Here is a 14,893-nt window from a genome sequence, read left to right as displayed (position 1 = left end):
TCTTTCCTGAAACCATATTATTTCCTTTTTTGTTTAAACTTGCTTACAGAGCAAATCGGGGTGATGAGGTCTTCCTTTCTGTTTGCCATTTCTCCGTGAAAGCCTTTGGACCAAATTTCAACCAAACTATAAAGAAGTGATATGTCTTGGAGATAGTTACATTGCTACAGGTTTCACGAAAATCGGCGTCTCTGCTGATGGGAACGGTTACGGGTTCTTTGATAGCAGCTCGCTGGCGCTGGCCAGAGAGCATGTAACGCCAAGCCCACCACAGCATGGCTTTCTCCTGTCTGGAGCATAGAGGAAGCTGGGATGATGGTGGGGGTAAGACACAAGTTCTCTTACTCATAGGACTACTTACTTTTGATTCAAATCCTTCTGAAGAACCAAAGCGGCGGTGGGCATTCCTAGTTGTTCAGTAATATCAGACTTGTAATTAGTTGACGTTTGCTGGTGCTCTGCCCGCAGGAAGGCAGCCTCCCCCAGGCACGAGGGAGAGCGCTGGTTTATGCAGCATCCAGTCTGTTTCTGTTATCTTTGCCACACTTCAGCTCTAGAATCTGTGAGGGCTGGCTGAGATTTCCACTACAGGAGAAGTTTGAAGGGAATTTAAAAGGCAGAACGTGAGACAGGCTATGTATGTTATATATAGACCTGTGTATGTTACCTAGGTGTAATCTCCTCCAAAGCAGATTCCTTTATTTCTTTTTCCTATCCACTCTGAAAGAATATTATGTTAACATTTGTTTTCTTACTTAAAATAAAAGTTTTAAAAATTATTTCAACATAGACTTCAAAAGTTTCTTTATTGATTTTTTTTTCTCATTTCTTTTTATTTGTTTTTATGAATGTATAGTCACACACTCTGTCCTGTCAGTCTCCCTTTCCCAGCACTCCTACCACAAGGCGTGCCTTGCAAAGGACTTTGTCAGATGAGAGTATTTACAGTGGTCAAAGGGACCACTTCTTCACCTCGCGGGCCTCGCTCTTGGACCAAGCCATGCCAAATGATGTCCTATTCACCAGCACATACCCTTCTCTCCCAAAGTCGCTGCCATTACGGAGACCATCCTATACTTTAGGAATGAAATCACTACACGGTAAGTGTATTTCCCGTTCTTCTGCTTTCAGATGGATCCTTTGTGAATCGTGTTAAGGGGAAATGTTTGTTACAGCAATTAGTACTTCCATTTTGATTTTGCTAAAATAAGGAAAGTCAAATCACATGTCTGAAAATACAAAATAGGATGGGAATTGTTTTTTTTCCTCACCTCAGTGGGTATAAGACTGCATGACTGGTCACAAGTTACCGTGTGGAGGGAGCACAAAAGTTTGCCCCATTGGCTGTTAAGTTTTCTCCATTTCTTCCAAGAGTTATCTACACCAGTTGGACCAATGGTCAAATAATGTATGCCTGGTTATCCACCAGTAGCAACTTCACTTCCTTTAGTGTGGGTTTATGGGAGAAAATACTATTAGGAAAATAATGATATAAAAGTCGATAAATACTAGTGGACATACAGCTTTTATTGCACCATTTTTAAATTCACTCCCTTACCCTGTTCATTTTACAGCACTCGACTGACTTATTTTAGTCACACATCAACAGCTAACAAGAAGTTACTTGGTAAACTGCTGCCAAGAAGGCACTTGGCTTTCTCCCATGAGTTTACTGAACAGTCTCAGGAGGATTATCTGATAGGTTGTGTTGGTGAGAAAGGGAATTTTCACAGGTTCCCGTTATACCTCATACCTAAATGTGTACTAAATGGGCTAGGTCTCAGTGTAGGATTCTGCGATGTTTTCTGAAGAAGTACCTATCTGCTCTGATCTGTTCGTGGTTTAGTATGTTTCAAGAGGAAAACACAGGGCTATCAATAGACTGAACTCGCTATAGTAGGCCCGAAGCACGGTCTGTCTTTAGATACAAAGGATGCATTTGACAGTGAAAGCTGCTGAAGAAATCTATTTTAAATTCTTTTCATCTGCCTGTGATCACCAGGCATCAGTTTTCAGCGTTGAACCTGACATTTTCATGAGCTGTTGTTCCCGTATAACATGTTTCTTGCGTAAGAGTTAGGAAACGGAGCTCTCTTCACTTCTGCTTTTCATATGCACTAAAATAACTTTGTGAACGTGGTTACGCTTGTAACTGGCTGGTGGATTTGGCTTCTGAGGGCTTGGGGTCAGAAGATTAATGGTGCCATCCCAGTAGAAGCGGAAAGCAGCACGTGGTCTGTTTTCCGCTTGGATGCCTGTATTTTCCGAAAAGAAAACCACAGAACCTTCTTTCACTGTCACGTTCTCTTCCACACGAAACAGATTACTCCTTGTAGCACATCAGCTTTCTACATTTGTCAACAAAGCAAGATTTCTCCATTTTCTGTAAAATGGAGAGCCTGCATGATAAAAGGACCAGCTATTTGAAGTGGCACATGAATTGTCTCTCTCCCCACCCCCACCGCTTGCCTGTGCTGAAAGGATTAAGTAGAACTGGATATTTAATACCACAAGTATTTGTATTTCCAGCTATTCAAAATTCCTTTAATTCAAAGCTCTTAATAACAAAGAGCAGCCATTCCAGAGCACCTTCATTTGTTTTGAAGGGGGAAAACAATGAGCTAAAAATATTCTTTACTCATCTGTCTTAATTAACAATCTAACTGACACTTTTAAAACGGGTAATTTTTCAGATGGTTAGTTTTTTTCTTGTAATTCTGTGTATCTTCACTAATTGTAAATATTTTCATGTTAAAAACTTCTCAAATAACTGCCCTCCGTTGGGGAGATAATGCAAGAATCCTCAGTGTTAACATTGAGTTGAACTTATATTTATAAAAAATAAACACACACAGAGACAATTTTAATAAATTCAAGACTTTTGAGGAAAGTGAATGCTGTGTAGCTTTTCTGGTCATTGTTTCCCTGGCAGCAATATTATTTAGCTAAAGTTATTAGAAAGTGATTTCAGTTATTGAAGTTACATAGTTCTTAGACTATCAAGGGGGGGCTAAGGGGGGGGGCAAAAATAAGGAACGCGGTGTTTGTCTTCCAGTGGGCTCATGTCCTGCCCACCACACTGTCTTTCTGTTTGCTGTGGTCCAAATGGATTCTTCATTATAGCCCCTTCTCTGCAGCTTCCTCCCAAGTACCCAGTCCACCTTCTCACCCTTACATCTCTGGTGTTTCTAATACCACCTAGAAATTTTTCAAAACTTTCTTTACGCTCTGACAGAGGGCATGAGGAAGCGGGTTGCTGCTGCTTCTGAGCTCACACGCATGCTGACTGACCAAGCATTGCACGTTTTCTGATTGTCCAGCCAGTGAACTGAAATGAAGTAGGTAACTACTGGTTCACAATTTGGTCTTTTCCTAATGAGTGGCAATAATTCAAGTGTTTCACTGTGCTAGGTCTGCACAAAACATACAGGGACTTTATATCCTTCTTTCAAGCTTGCCAATGTTGTTTTCCATAGTGGGCCATGTACCAGCTTATTACAGAATCACTAAGGTTGGAAAGGACCTTCAAGATCATGAAGTCCAACTGTTAACGCAACACCACCATGCCCCCTAAACCATGTCCTGAAGTGCCACGTCCACACATTTTTTGAACACTTTAGAGATGGCGACTCCACCACCTCCCTGGGCAGCCTGTTCCAATGCCTGACCACTCTCTCAGTGAAGAAACTTTTCCTAATATCCAATCTAAACCTCCCCTGGCGCAACTTGAGGCCGTTTCCTCTCGTCCTATCGCTAGTTAATTAGGAGAAGAGACCAACACCCACCTCATCACAGCCACCTTCCTGGTAGTTGTAGAGAGCGATAAGGTCTCCCCTCAGCCACCTGTTCTCCAGAATGAACAACCCTGGTTCCCTCAGCCGCTCCTCATAAGACTTGTGCTCCAGACCCCTCACCAGCTTCGTTGCCCTTCTGGACATGCTCCAGCACCTCAGCATCCTTCTTGTATTGAGGGGCCCAAAACTGAACACAGTATTCGAGGTGCGGCCTCACCAGTGCCGAGTACAGGGGCACAATCACTTCCCTACTCCTGCTGGCCACACTATTTCTGATACAGGCCAGGACGCTGTTGGCCTTCTTGGCCACCTGGGCACACTGCCGGCTCATGTTCAGCCGGCTGTCAACCAGCACCCCCAGGACCCTTTCCGCCAGGCAGCTCTCCAGCCACTCCTCCCCAAGCCTGTAGCGTTGCATGGGGTTGTTGTGACCCAAGTGCAGGACCCTGCACCTGGCCTTATTAAACCTCATACAGTTGACCTTGGCCCATCGGTCCAGCCTGTCCAGCTTATGGGTGCATGTGGGTCTTGTTCAGTAAAGGCCAAGAGGTTTCACTAAACTGCCGAGACACGTGCAATGCTTTGGAAGTCATTTTAAGGGTTTTCTTGTTCTGATGCATCTTGGTGGGCCTAAGTCTGCTCCCATTGGTTTATGAGATTGTCTTTTAAAGAGAGGAGGGGAAAAAAACCCACAACTTTGTATTTTTATAGGAGCAAATAGATGCCAGGGAATGTCGAAGCCCCAACAAGCTGCAGAGCCCTCCAAAGTATCTTCAGCTTGTGCAGAGGCAGGAATCGTTGGGTAGAAGAGTATTTGCCCACAGTCCCAGTGCTGGGGGGAGGCAGAGACTGGCTTTTGAAGTGCTAAGCTGCAAAGATGCAGGCAGGTTAGAAAGGAGCTGAATGTCTTGGTGAGAAGTACTCTCTCAGAAAACTGGCTTGTAACATGCTGTATCCGGTCAACTACACTTGATCAAACATCCTGCTGTGTTCTGGTTCCAAAATTGCTATACCAGAAAAAGGAAAACATAGGGATGCATTAGTACTAAAGAAAGGAATTTTGGTGTCTTTTTTTATGGAGTTTATCATTTGTTCTGCATTACTCTAGGAGAGTTTTCTGCCTCAGACAGCTCCCTCACAGATATCCAGGAGCAAAGACGGCAGCCCATGCCAGACCCTGGTCTTATGCCATTGCCTGATTCTGCTTCTGATCTGGACTGGTCAAACTTGGTAGATGCTGCCAAAGCCTTTGAAGGTAAGTTTTCAGAATACAATACTTAGAAAGCTGGTCTTTGTGCATGCTTCATTAAGAAGTTTGGGTTTGGGGTGGGGGTTTGTTTTGTTTTGTTTTGTTTCGTTTTTTAATCTTGACTCTTGCTTTTGTTGTTGTTACTGTTTCTACTTAGTCTGAAGCTTAAGCTCATTTAAAAGAACAACTCAACAGCCTAAAACTTTGTGTGTAATACTCAGATACCATTTCTTCATACTGGAATCCCTCTGTGCTATGGCTTGGCCAAATGTCTGTGAAACTGGCTACTTTTCATGTAGAGCAGTTGCAGACATCACAGCTAGGGTAGAAGAGACATCTGGCACGAAAAGTGTAAAAGTAAAGTTAAATAGCAGGGGAAAAGCATATGAGCGCACTAATGATTGCTTGCTTACTGCACTGGCAAGAAGTTTCTGTAGCGCGGCTGAAATGTGCTGCCAAGGTAATTTGGGAAATATGCCTTGTTGGTATATACTTTTCCATTGCTATTCTTCCCTTTGCATACTCTGAATACATAGACTTGCACATAAGTGTCGTTTCATCCTACGGCACTTTCCATCTCTCTGACACTTAGTAAACTGAAGACGACTGTAAACTGCCTAGATGCATCTGATTTTAAAATTAAATACACTTCATCCCAAAGGGAGTTTACTTTACAGTTACTATAATCCGACGGAAAAGTCATCTAGGTGCGTTAAACACAAAAAAAAGTACCTTTTCTTAATCTGCATAAATGCTGTCCCACCTTCCTAAAAGTGTTTTTGCTTATCCTGACTCATTTTAGACACTATTCTGCATGGTTAGAGAAGGCTGTGAGTAACCTGCTTTCTTGGCTGTTCTCTGGTAGTAGCCGTACACATCATTAAGACAGTGCATGTCTAAGCTGGTATTCAAGACGTACTCTGCTCAATTGCTGTAGGAGTTGTAGGATCAGCATGTCTCATGTTTTTACTGTCTGCTCTTGGGAAAGAGGATTCAAAGTAAGCCTTAATCCTCAAGAGGGGGATGAATTTGTAGTGATGCTTTTTTTCACCACCACAAAGGGATGAAATCCAGGTTTTAATGAATTTCACTGGGGTCAGCAATTTCTATTTAAAAGATTCCCCCCCCCCCCTTTTTTTTTGTTAGATTTATTTGACTGTCATTAACATGAATCCCTCACATCTGTAGGCCCCAAACTCACTTGTGTTTCTCTTTAGAAGTGTGAACAAAGTCAGTGTGGTGAAGGTAGTAAAATGACAGCTCAGATGAAGAAAAGCTGGGGTAATGTATTGGCTGGCACCTTCATCTCACCACTGTAAAAATACATTCAGATTAGATTTGGAGAGTGAACAGCTGTCTGATGTCAATATAATCCCAGTCTCTAGTCTCTGCCAGGTGCCAGCAGATACTGACAAGTACCAAGCAGCCTAAATTCTGATTTGTGATTCTGGACACCTCTCTTCTACATCATTGATTGGTGTCTTCAGCACAAGCCCTCAAAGTTACAAATGGTGATAGCTGCAACCAGCTGAAACAAAAGCTGCCTGGAGCCCTGAGCTACACCAGCCTTCAGTATTTTCATTCAAAGGAAAAAAGAGAGGAGAAGGAAAAATTCCATCAAATACTAAGGCACATTAATTTTAGTTATGTTGAAAGCACAGAATAAGAACTGGCCAAGCAGAAAAAGATGATACTGTTCTATTTCCAGAGACCGACCAGCAGCTGCTGAGGGAGAGAGATGATAATTTATTAAACTAGGAAGTGTTTATGTTACTGTTTGTGCTAGGAAACTCCAGAGGTAGGGGCAGTCAGTAGTTTACAGTCACTCCACACGTGATAGTGGTTTAGAGATGTATTAAAACATCTGAGCAGTTACAGGACAAAAAAGTATAGACATGAGGCAGGAAAGAGGTTTCACGTTTCAATCTGAAAACGTTTGCTAAGGCATAAGGAAAAAATTTCGGCTTCTGAAAAATTACATTGGTCATTTTATTTTCCACATGTAAATTGTGCACAGTGAGCTTTTCTTTCCTCAAGATAAAGGGATCCTTTATGTAGTGAAGGAAGCTCAGTATGGTTACTGAGTTACTGGGTGGTGTCATGCAGTTGTACCCAGGAAGTTCTGTACAGCACTTCTTGTTCCAGCTTGGCTTCTTGCCTCTCTTGGAACTGGCCTTGTGTGGACCCTGCAAGGGCTGCCAGGGTATCTCTGCTTTGCACTCTGTAGCGTCTCCCTCCTGGAGAGATTCTTAGCCTGAGGGTGATGCACGATCTGTGTGAGCGCGCAGTGCTCTGCCAGAGATGGTACTTGCTTGTTGAATCCAATACAGTGGAGAACCTGGTGCAAATACTCACAATGCCAGTTTGCTTCTGTCAAGTGGATATTGGTATGTCATATCATCATCTTATCTTGCTTGAGACAGACTTCTTAGATTGCTTTGAGATCCTGCAGTGTAGCTGTTGTGCTGTGCCTGAACAAATAATCATTACTGCTGCCATTGTTTTTCTCTGTATGTTTGCCTTCTCAGTTCAGCGAGCTTCATTCTTTGCTGCTGCTGATGAAAATCACAGACCTGTGAGCGCTGCCTCCAGTAGCGATCAGGCTGAGGACCAGCTTACTGCACAGATAAAGCCTTACACAGGGTAAGTAAATATGCCAGATATGCAGGCTTCCTCTACTACAAACTGAGGCTAAGAGTAGGAACATCTTTACTTGGAAGCTATCTCCAGGCTTCACAGAAGAAGTCTTCACAAGTTCTCACGAAGACGGTGGTAGGAAGTGAAAACAGAAGAATCGTAAGTCCAGTTGTACCTTTTTGCAGGTTCTTTCTTGTCCGAGATGTTCATGGACGTGTCCAAAGCGATGGTAATTCAAAGCACATATAATGAGTAGAAGTAGAGAGAAGTCAAGTAATGGGATGGCCCCAATTAATCATGAGTTAAATTTGTTCTGTTGACTAATGTGCTGCATGTGTTCTGTGTACACTTTGTTAGGTTCTTTTTGTTCATTTTGTGAATTCTTAAGAGTACCTGAGTGCATACCTACATAAAGCCACTTGGTATAGACAAGGCTGCCAGCTACCCTATGGGAAGATAGTAAATCATATCAATACCTATTATTGTTTTCTGCTTTCAACAGTAAAGAATCTCCCCCAACTCTCGCCTCTAAAGTGGACCAACTGGAAGGTTTGCTGAAGATGCTGCAAGAAGATTTAAGGAAGGTAAATATTTAATCTACAGAACATCTGTAAGACATATTTAGAGCTGATCGGTGATGCTAGTAATTGTGTAATCCTGCTTTGCCATGCCTGAACCTCTGACAGTGTCATCCTTCTATGAGAAAATGACATTTCTTTACTACTTTTCTGAGGCCATACTTGTATACCTGCTCCAGCGTGGGCTTCCCACAGGGTTACAGCCTCCTTCAGGCATCCACCTGCTCTGGCGTGGGGTCCTCCCTGGGCTGCAGGTGCATCTCTGCTCCACTGTGGAGCTCCATGGCTGCAGGGGCACAGCCAGCCTCACCGTGGTCTTCACCATGGGCTGCAGGGGAACCTCTGCTCTGGCACCTGGAGCACCTCCTGCCCCTCCTCCTTCACTGGCCTTGGGGTCTGCCAAGTTGTTGCTCTCACATATTCTCACTCCTCTTTCTGGCTGCAATTGCTGTGCTGTTTTTTTCCCCTTAACTCTGTTACCCTAGAGGTGCTACCACCATCGCTGACTGGCTTGGCTTTGGCCAGCGGTGGGTCCATCTTGGAGCTGGCTGGCACGGCCTTTATGGGACACAGAGGAAGCTTCTAGCAGCTTCTCACAGAAGCCACCCCTGCAGCCCCTGCTGCTACCAAAACCTTGCCACACAAACCCAGTACACTAAGCACACAGTTTCTGCTGTGGAAACTTCCTGTATTGTGTTATTGCCTGCTTGGTCCAAGAAGGATTTGCTGTGGTCAGATGAAAAGTCCCTTAGCTGGGGAAGTATTTGCAGATTTGCAGGAATACTTTGTATCCCTTGTTGAGTTAACCATCAGCAGTTGTACACGCATGTTGTCTGTACAGAACAGGGCATGCCCGAATTTATTTCATCACTTGGGGAGCCAGCTTCTATATTAGAATTTAATACAGTGAATTCCTGCTCATTCAAGCAAAAAGTATGTCCCTTAGATATAAAACTGTGTTACTGCCCATAAAATCCTTACAAAGAATGAGACTCGTGCTCTCTTAAGAGATTCTTGCCTCTCTATATAGGTAGGAAGCATGGCCTAAAATTTTCACTAAGATCTGTATCTTTCCTCATGCCTAAGGAAAAAGAGGACAAGGCCAGTCTTCAGGCTGAAGTGCAACATTTGCGGGAAGACAACTTGAGGTTACAGGAGGAATCCCAGAATGCAACTGAGAAACTGAAGAAATTCACCGAGTGGGTTTTCAACACAATTGATATGAACTGAGAACAGTGTGTACAGGGAAGGAAACTTATCTGTTATGAATATTATTACTGGGACTTAAGCTTTAATGCCACCTTAATCATGACATGTGAAAGTATAGTCAGAGCACTTCCCTGTCCTTCGTCCTCCAATAACCCTTTTTTGCATCTCTGCGCGCACTCAGAACAATTGCAGATCAACAATCAACGTCTGCCTTTTGTAGAAAAAACAAAGTAAATAATTTTAAAAAGGTAAAATAAAAGTTTAACTGCTAAAATGTGAATGTCTATTTTTTGCACATTGTCTCTTTATCTGTTATGTACAAAATGATTTGGAGGCCGGATCAGGCTTGCTGTTCCATCTGCCTCTGTTTCCATTAACTCCTTTCTCTCTGTTTCAGGTAATCTGCTTTTCCTTGCAGCTTTGGCAAATATTAGGACATCTAGGAAATTAGAAAGAAATGTTTATTTTACTGCTCTTCTTACATTGTTTCCTGAAGTATGCCACAGACAAGGGGATGTAATGCAATGTTTTAGGTGTCTCCTTAGCAATTTGCGCTTGATTGCTAGTGCTACCTTCCCATACGTTACAGAGAACACGTGTCCATAGTGTATGGTACAGTACAACCAGCATCATAACATTTGGAGAGAGAATAGAGACGTGAGCCATGGGTGAGGCACATGACCACGCATCGACTGCATTAGCATTTCTGGGAGCCTTTGTTTCCTGTGGAAACAATGGCTGGGAGTAACTACGAACAGCAAAACCAGGCATGCTGAGGTTCATGCTGTCAGGCAGGCTGAGGGATACTGAGCGCTGTTCCTGTACCGCCTAAGTACAGTCCCCTTCCCGTCCAGGGGAATCTGCTGCTTGCGTACGTGCGGAAGACTTGGGCTGAAGTTGTAAAGAGATTTAAGATTTCTTTCCCCTGAATTGTTTCCATGAAAATCCACACAGACCATCTCTGTGCACCTGCCCTCCCACTCCATTTCTCTGGACTTCTCAGATCACAACAGACTTGAGAAATGTTTATTCACTTTGCATTTTATTACACGAGAGGTCTTAGAAATCTTTTACTATGGTCGACAGAGGAATATGTAAAGGTGAATTTGAGAAGTGTATTTTTCAAAGTACTGGGGTAGGACTGGAGCTCTGAAATCTCCAGTCCTGAGTGAAACTGTCTATCCCAAACTGCCTCATGCCAGGAAAGTTAATTTCTTGTTCTATGAAGGAACAGCTAACTTGCCACAACACGTTACCTCTCCAGAAAATACCTTTTAGGTCTCAGAATACGACTTCTAAGCACCGCAGTCTGCGCAGGCATTGAACTGTGCAGGGTGCTGAGAAACCTCTGCTCCCTTCTGAGGATACAGTCACTACCTTAGTAACTATTGCCTTGCATAAAGTGCAGTATATTTGGGGGTTTATTTCAAGAGCATCCACTCCCGCCCCTTTACCGCATTCTCAAATAGACAGATTAAAATCATTGGCCCTAGCCTTGTCACAGAAACTTCCATGCTCTTTTCAAATCCTTTTTTCATGCTCTTTAATTTTGCTCCACACAAGTACACACTACACTTCAACCTCAAACTTCATTTGTGATGCTAATCCCCATAGAGGAGTTCTCTAACGTTTTGTCATGGAAATGGATCTCTTTGGAACTATTTCTGGAGTGCTTTTGTAAAGGTTTAGAATGTCTTGGGTTTTTTAATGACTTGTATGAAGGAGATTTATATAATGCCTGATATTATTTGTAAATGGGAAATATTGCTAACATCTCTGAGCATCCTGAAGTCTTGCTTTTATTCACTTTTATTTTTAAGTTTGGTTTTTATTTTATTTCAAAAAATATTTTGGGACTTGGGGCAGACTATTTATTAGAGTTTTGCAACAGAGTTCTTGTATGATGCCACTGAAGGCTACTTGTAAAATTCTGACAATAAAACTCATTTTAAAGGCTCTTCTAAACCATTTTCTTCTGATTTTGTTGGGTTTGTTGTTTAAGACTTTCCAGAGGGTCCATTTCTTCCTGCTTTCTTCTTGTGCCACTTTTTGCAGTGCTTAGCGGTAAGAGTTTCATTCGCTATCAGATTTCTACTTCTTAAACCCTTTGAAGGCCATTACTGGGTACGTATGCATGCACTTCATCCCTTGACTTTTTACTGGTGTTAATGCACAAATGCATTTTTCTTCCCTCATTTACAAGGTTTAGCTGTCTTTAACAGTGACTCTGAGCTTCACCAGGCTGATAGGGTAAAGGAGGGGCAGTGACTCGTTTATCATTTGCCAGGATTTTAGAACTGACTTGGAAAAATTGAAGCCGATTTAGGTCAAAACCAAACTAGCCTGACACATCTGCCCAAGGGACAACACAGTTTTTCATTCCAGAGCCAAACCTGCGAGCACGCAACATCAGGTGTTAAGTTTGTTTTGCTTTCCAGATCTCCTCTGACTTTGGAGATGACCTTGGACATGTTTTGCATAGACCTTTTTTTTTTGGCCTGGTGGATCACTGTTCTGCATGGCTCAAAAATGCGGAACTAAGTTGGTCCGCAGGAAAGCGTCTTCAGGTTTACTGAATGGATTCCTAAAAGGCACATGGGGAGAGAAAATACATCCCTTTCTAGCAGTGGAGCAGCCAACCAAGACAGCTCTGAGGCAGCAAGAGCAGATAGAAGCATCTGATTGAAAAGCAGCAGTTGTATCTTGGAAAGAAAACTAGATGAGGTCTTACTGTTCGTCCTTGGATACTGGTAGTCGGGCTGAAGCAGAAAGTTTCCTGCGGGTCAAGGAGTTGCCCTGCCCACGTGCGTAATGACTTCACGCTAGAGGTTCCCACGCTCCACCATGCGCATGGCTAGGTCAGCCTCCACGAGGGCAGGAGCTGACTCGCAGGCATCTCCTCAGCCCCAGTAGCTACTGGCCTCAGCGGAAGGCAGGTGGCTGTGGGAGGACTGTGGGTGGTAATGGGGGGCTGCCATCCTATTTCACCCATTTCTCCCAAGAAAGTGATGTTTTATATTCCTGGAAATGGTTTTGTGTTCCTTGTCTACATTCCAGTGCTGAAGGTACCGTTCTCCCTGTGACAGTGCTTTGGATAGTCAGATGTGGCTGCTTACAGCCAAAATCCCCAAATCGGGGGGACTCACTGGAGGGGGATGCAGCTTGCATGACCATAATACTCTAGCAGAAGCGCAGCGGGGGGTAGGTAACAGCTCGGGGGGTATCGGGCTGTGGTAAGAGGCGAGCTGCAAGGCACGTGGGAGGTGGGATTGTGAGGGGAGAGGCTGTTGGGAAGGGGATTGGGGAGCCGGTTAGGGGAGAGATGTGGGGACGAAATGCAACACATTCGAGTTTTGCTCCTCTAAAAGCGTGGTTGCTGTATGATAGCCTGTTGTCTCTGTAGGAAGCTGTGTTCCAGGCCTGATGAACAGGTATTGTGAGGAAGCCTTTTCCTCAGCTTTTCCTGTTGTGGGAAAGGTCCCCATGAACCAGGCACAACTTGGGAACGTCCTCTTGTCTGTTTTTAAAACCTTTACATAATCGTCTCATCTCCTAGTGCCTCCTTTTGGGTAGACAGTTAACAAAGCCTCTCTCAAAGCAGTCGGCTGTCTCCTAGCAGACACTGCGGTACGGTGTTAGCCCTGTATGTGAGCAACTTGCTTTGCTGCAAGGCAGCAGGGGAACCGAGGCGGTTGCTGTTTACCTCCTGGTATGGCATCCAAAATTGGATTCCCTGGAGGAGAAATGACACTGTCCCTCCACCACCACTGCAGCTGGAGCAGAGACACGGGTTTTGCTGCGATGGTTACTAATGGACAGGAGCTGGGCCATGAGATGATGAGGCTTACACCTCTTCCTGATACTAGCTGTGGTGAGGAAATCCTTGCTGTGCTCTTTGAGGCAATGCTGGAGGGGGAAAAAAAGCTCATAGAAATGTTGACTTCAGATTCCTCGCAGAGGTTTCGGCTTTGGCTGGGCATGAGGGGAGCAAGGCTGAGGAATTGGTGCGAGTCGGACTGGCTGGAGGCCAAGGTCTGGATTTGGAGCCCGGTTCCCCAAGGCAGGCAGCGGCTGATGGCAGCTCCCTACCCCCCCTTTCTGCAACGAAGACTGGCTGCAGCCGCTGCTTGGGAAAGGCAGACCCTCTCCCACTTCCCACTGCAGCAGCATGGGGGAGTCACGCTTAGATTCGGGGGGACACAGCTGGCTGCCGGGGGGCCTTGTGGAGTTTTACCCCACTTGATATGCGAGGCAAGTCCCCCTCTCCGGCTTCTCCTGTGCTTCAGTAGACCTGTCTGCCTCCAGAAGGTGATTTCAGTGTGTCACAACCAGCCTGTTTCTCCCAGATGCTTGGTGTCTGAATGATTTAAGGTGGGCTGGGCTGTTTGTAGCACAGAAAAGTGTGGCCAACCTGAGTGGGACCTTCTGTGGTGAGTAAAATGAGGGTGCTGCAGCAAGCTGCATGGCCTTCTCAAACCACAGGGGTAGGGGCTGCAGGACTCGTCGTCTATCACAAGGTAACCCGGGTTGGAAGGATCGTCAGGAAGTCGCTTGTCCAACCTCCAACCAAAGCAGGGTCAGCTCTGAGGTTAGACCAGGTTGCTCAGGAATTTATCCAGTTGGGTCTTGGGGAAAAAAAAAACTCTGAGGATGGGGACTGCATGGCCCCTCTGGGCAATGCATGACTGACCTCACCATGAAAAAGTTTTTATTAGGGTTATTAGTAGAAATGCCTAACCTCAGCAGCAGTTGCAGGCTATGTTTTGCCTACGTTCCTCCAAGAGCTCATGACACAGGGGACTGCACCCTCCTTTGATACCTGCGAGCTGTCCCCGGCCCAGGGCCAGCAGCATGGCACCCACATTTGCTTTCCCTCTGTTGAGCCTGGCAGGAGGGAGACCCTGTGGCTTGGTGTGTGCTGAGCTTTCTTTGCTCCACTGATCAGCTTTCTACAGTACAGTTCTGAATTTTTTCTAGAGATGTCTCGTTCCTGTACTCGGTACCACTTATTCATGCTTTAACCAAGGCCTGGATTGAGCCCCTGGTTCTGCTTCACTCTGCACTGCCTGCAAGGACACGTGTGCTGCCAGTACAGCTGCTGGGCCGGCGATGCTCTCGGCAGCTGAAGGAGGCCCGTCAGCTTTTGGTAAAGGCGGCAGACTCAAACTAGGATGTCTTCAGGGACTCAGACTGAATGTAGTTTCCTCTAACCCCATCTCGTGACAGCGGCAAATGCCACCAACTAGTAACTAAGAAGAGGTTTCATGCCACAGGGGCAAAAAAACAAGGACTTGTCCTGGTGCTGTTTTAAACATTCCTGTTCTTTCCTCTTGCTTCCTCCCACTCCTGCACTTTTCTTCCAGCAGAGCTTGTTCGCTTCCTTTGGTGGCTGGTGACTGCTGTTCTGCTGCCCGGCGTCCGGTGCA

The 14,893-nt window shown here is 44.8% G+C and overlaps 1 protein-coding gene across 2 annotated transcripts in view; it reads left to right on the top strand.

The window, feature by feature from the left end:
* The window catches only part of SIPA1L1 (signal-induced proliferation-associated 1 like 1), a 77,492-nt gene extending 67,751 nt beyond the window's left edge, over positions 1-9,741 (top strand). Inside the window, exons 16-20 of one of the 2 annotated variants that reach the window (XM_010294292.1) lie at positions 878-1,100; positions 4,903-5,049; positions 7,572-7,686; positions 8,183-8,264; positions 9,345-9,741. In XM_010294292.1, coding sequence (XP_010292594.1) covers positions 878-1,100; positions 4,903-5,049; positions 7,572-7,686; positions 8,183-8,264; positions 9,345-9,488 — 711 coding nt within the window. In that variant the 3' untranslated portion in view covers positions 9,489-9,741. Of the gene's footprint in view, positions 1-856; positions 1,101-4,902; positions 5,050-7,571; positions 7,687-8,182; positions 8,265-9,344 lie in introns of both variants that reach the window. The other variant, XM_010294291.1, reaches the window with a different exon arrangement.
* The last annotated feature ends 5,152 nt before the right edge of the window (positions 9,742-14,893 follow it).

This window comes from Phaethon lepturus, unplaced genomic scaffold (assembly GCF_000687285.1).
Source record: "Phaethon lepturus isolate BGI_N335 unplaced genomic scaffold, ASM68728v1 scaffold2249, whole genome shotgun sequence".
Classification (NCBI taxonomy): Eukaryota; Metazoa; Chordata; class Aves; order Phaethontiformes; family Phaethontidae; genus Phaethon; species Phaethon lepturus.
The sequence above is the reverse complement of the archived record's forward strand: the minus strand, read 5'-3'. Positions and strand labels throughout refer to the sequence as shown.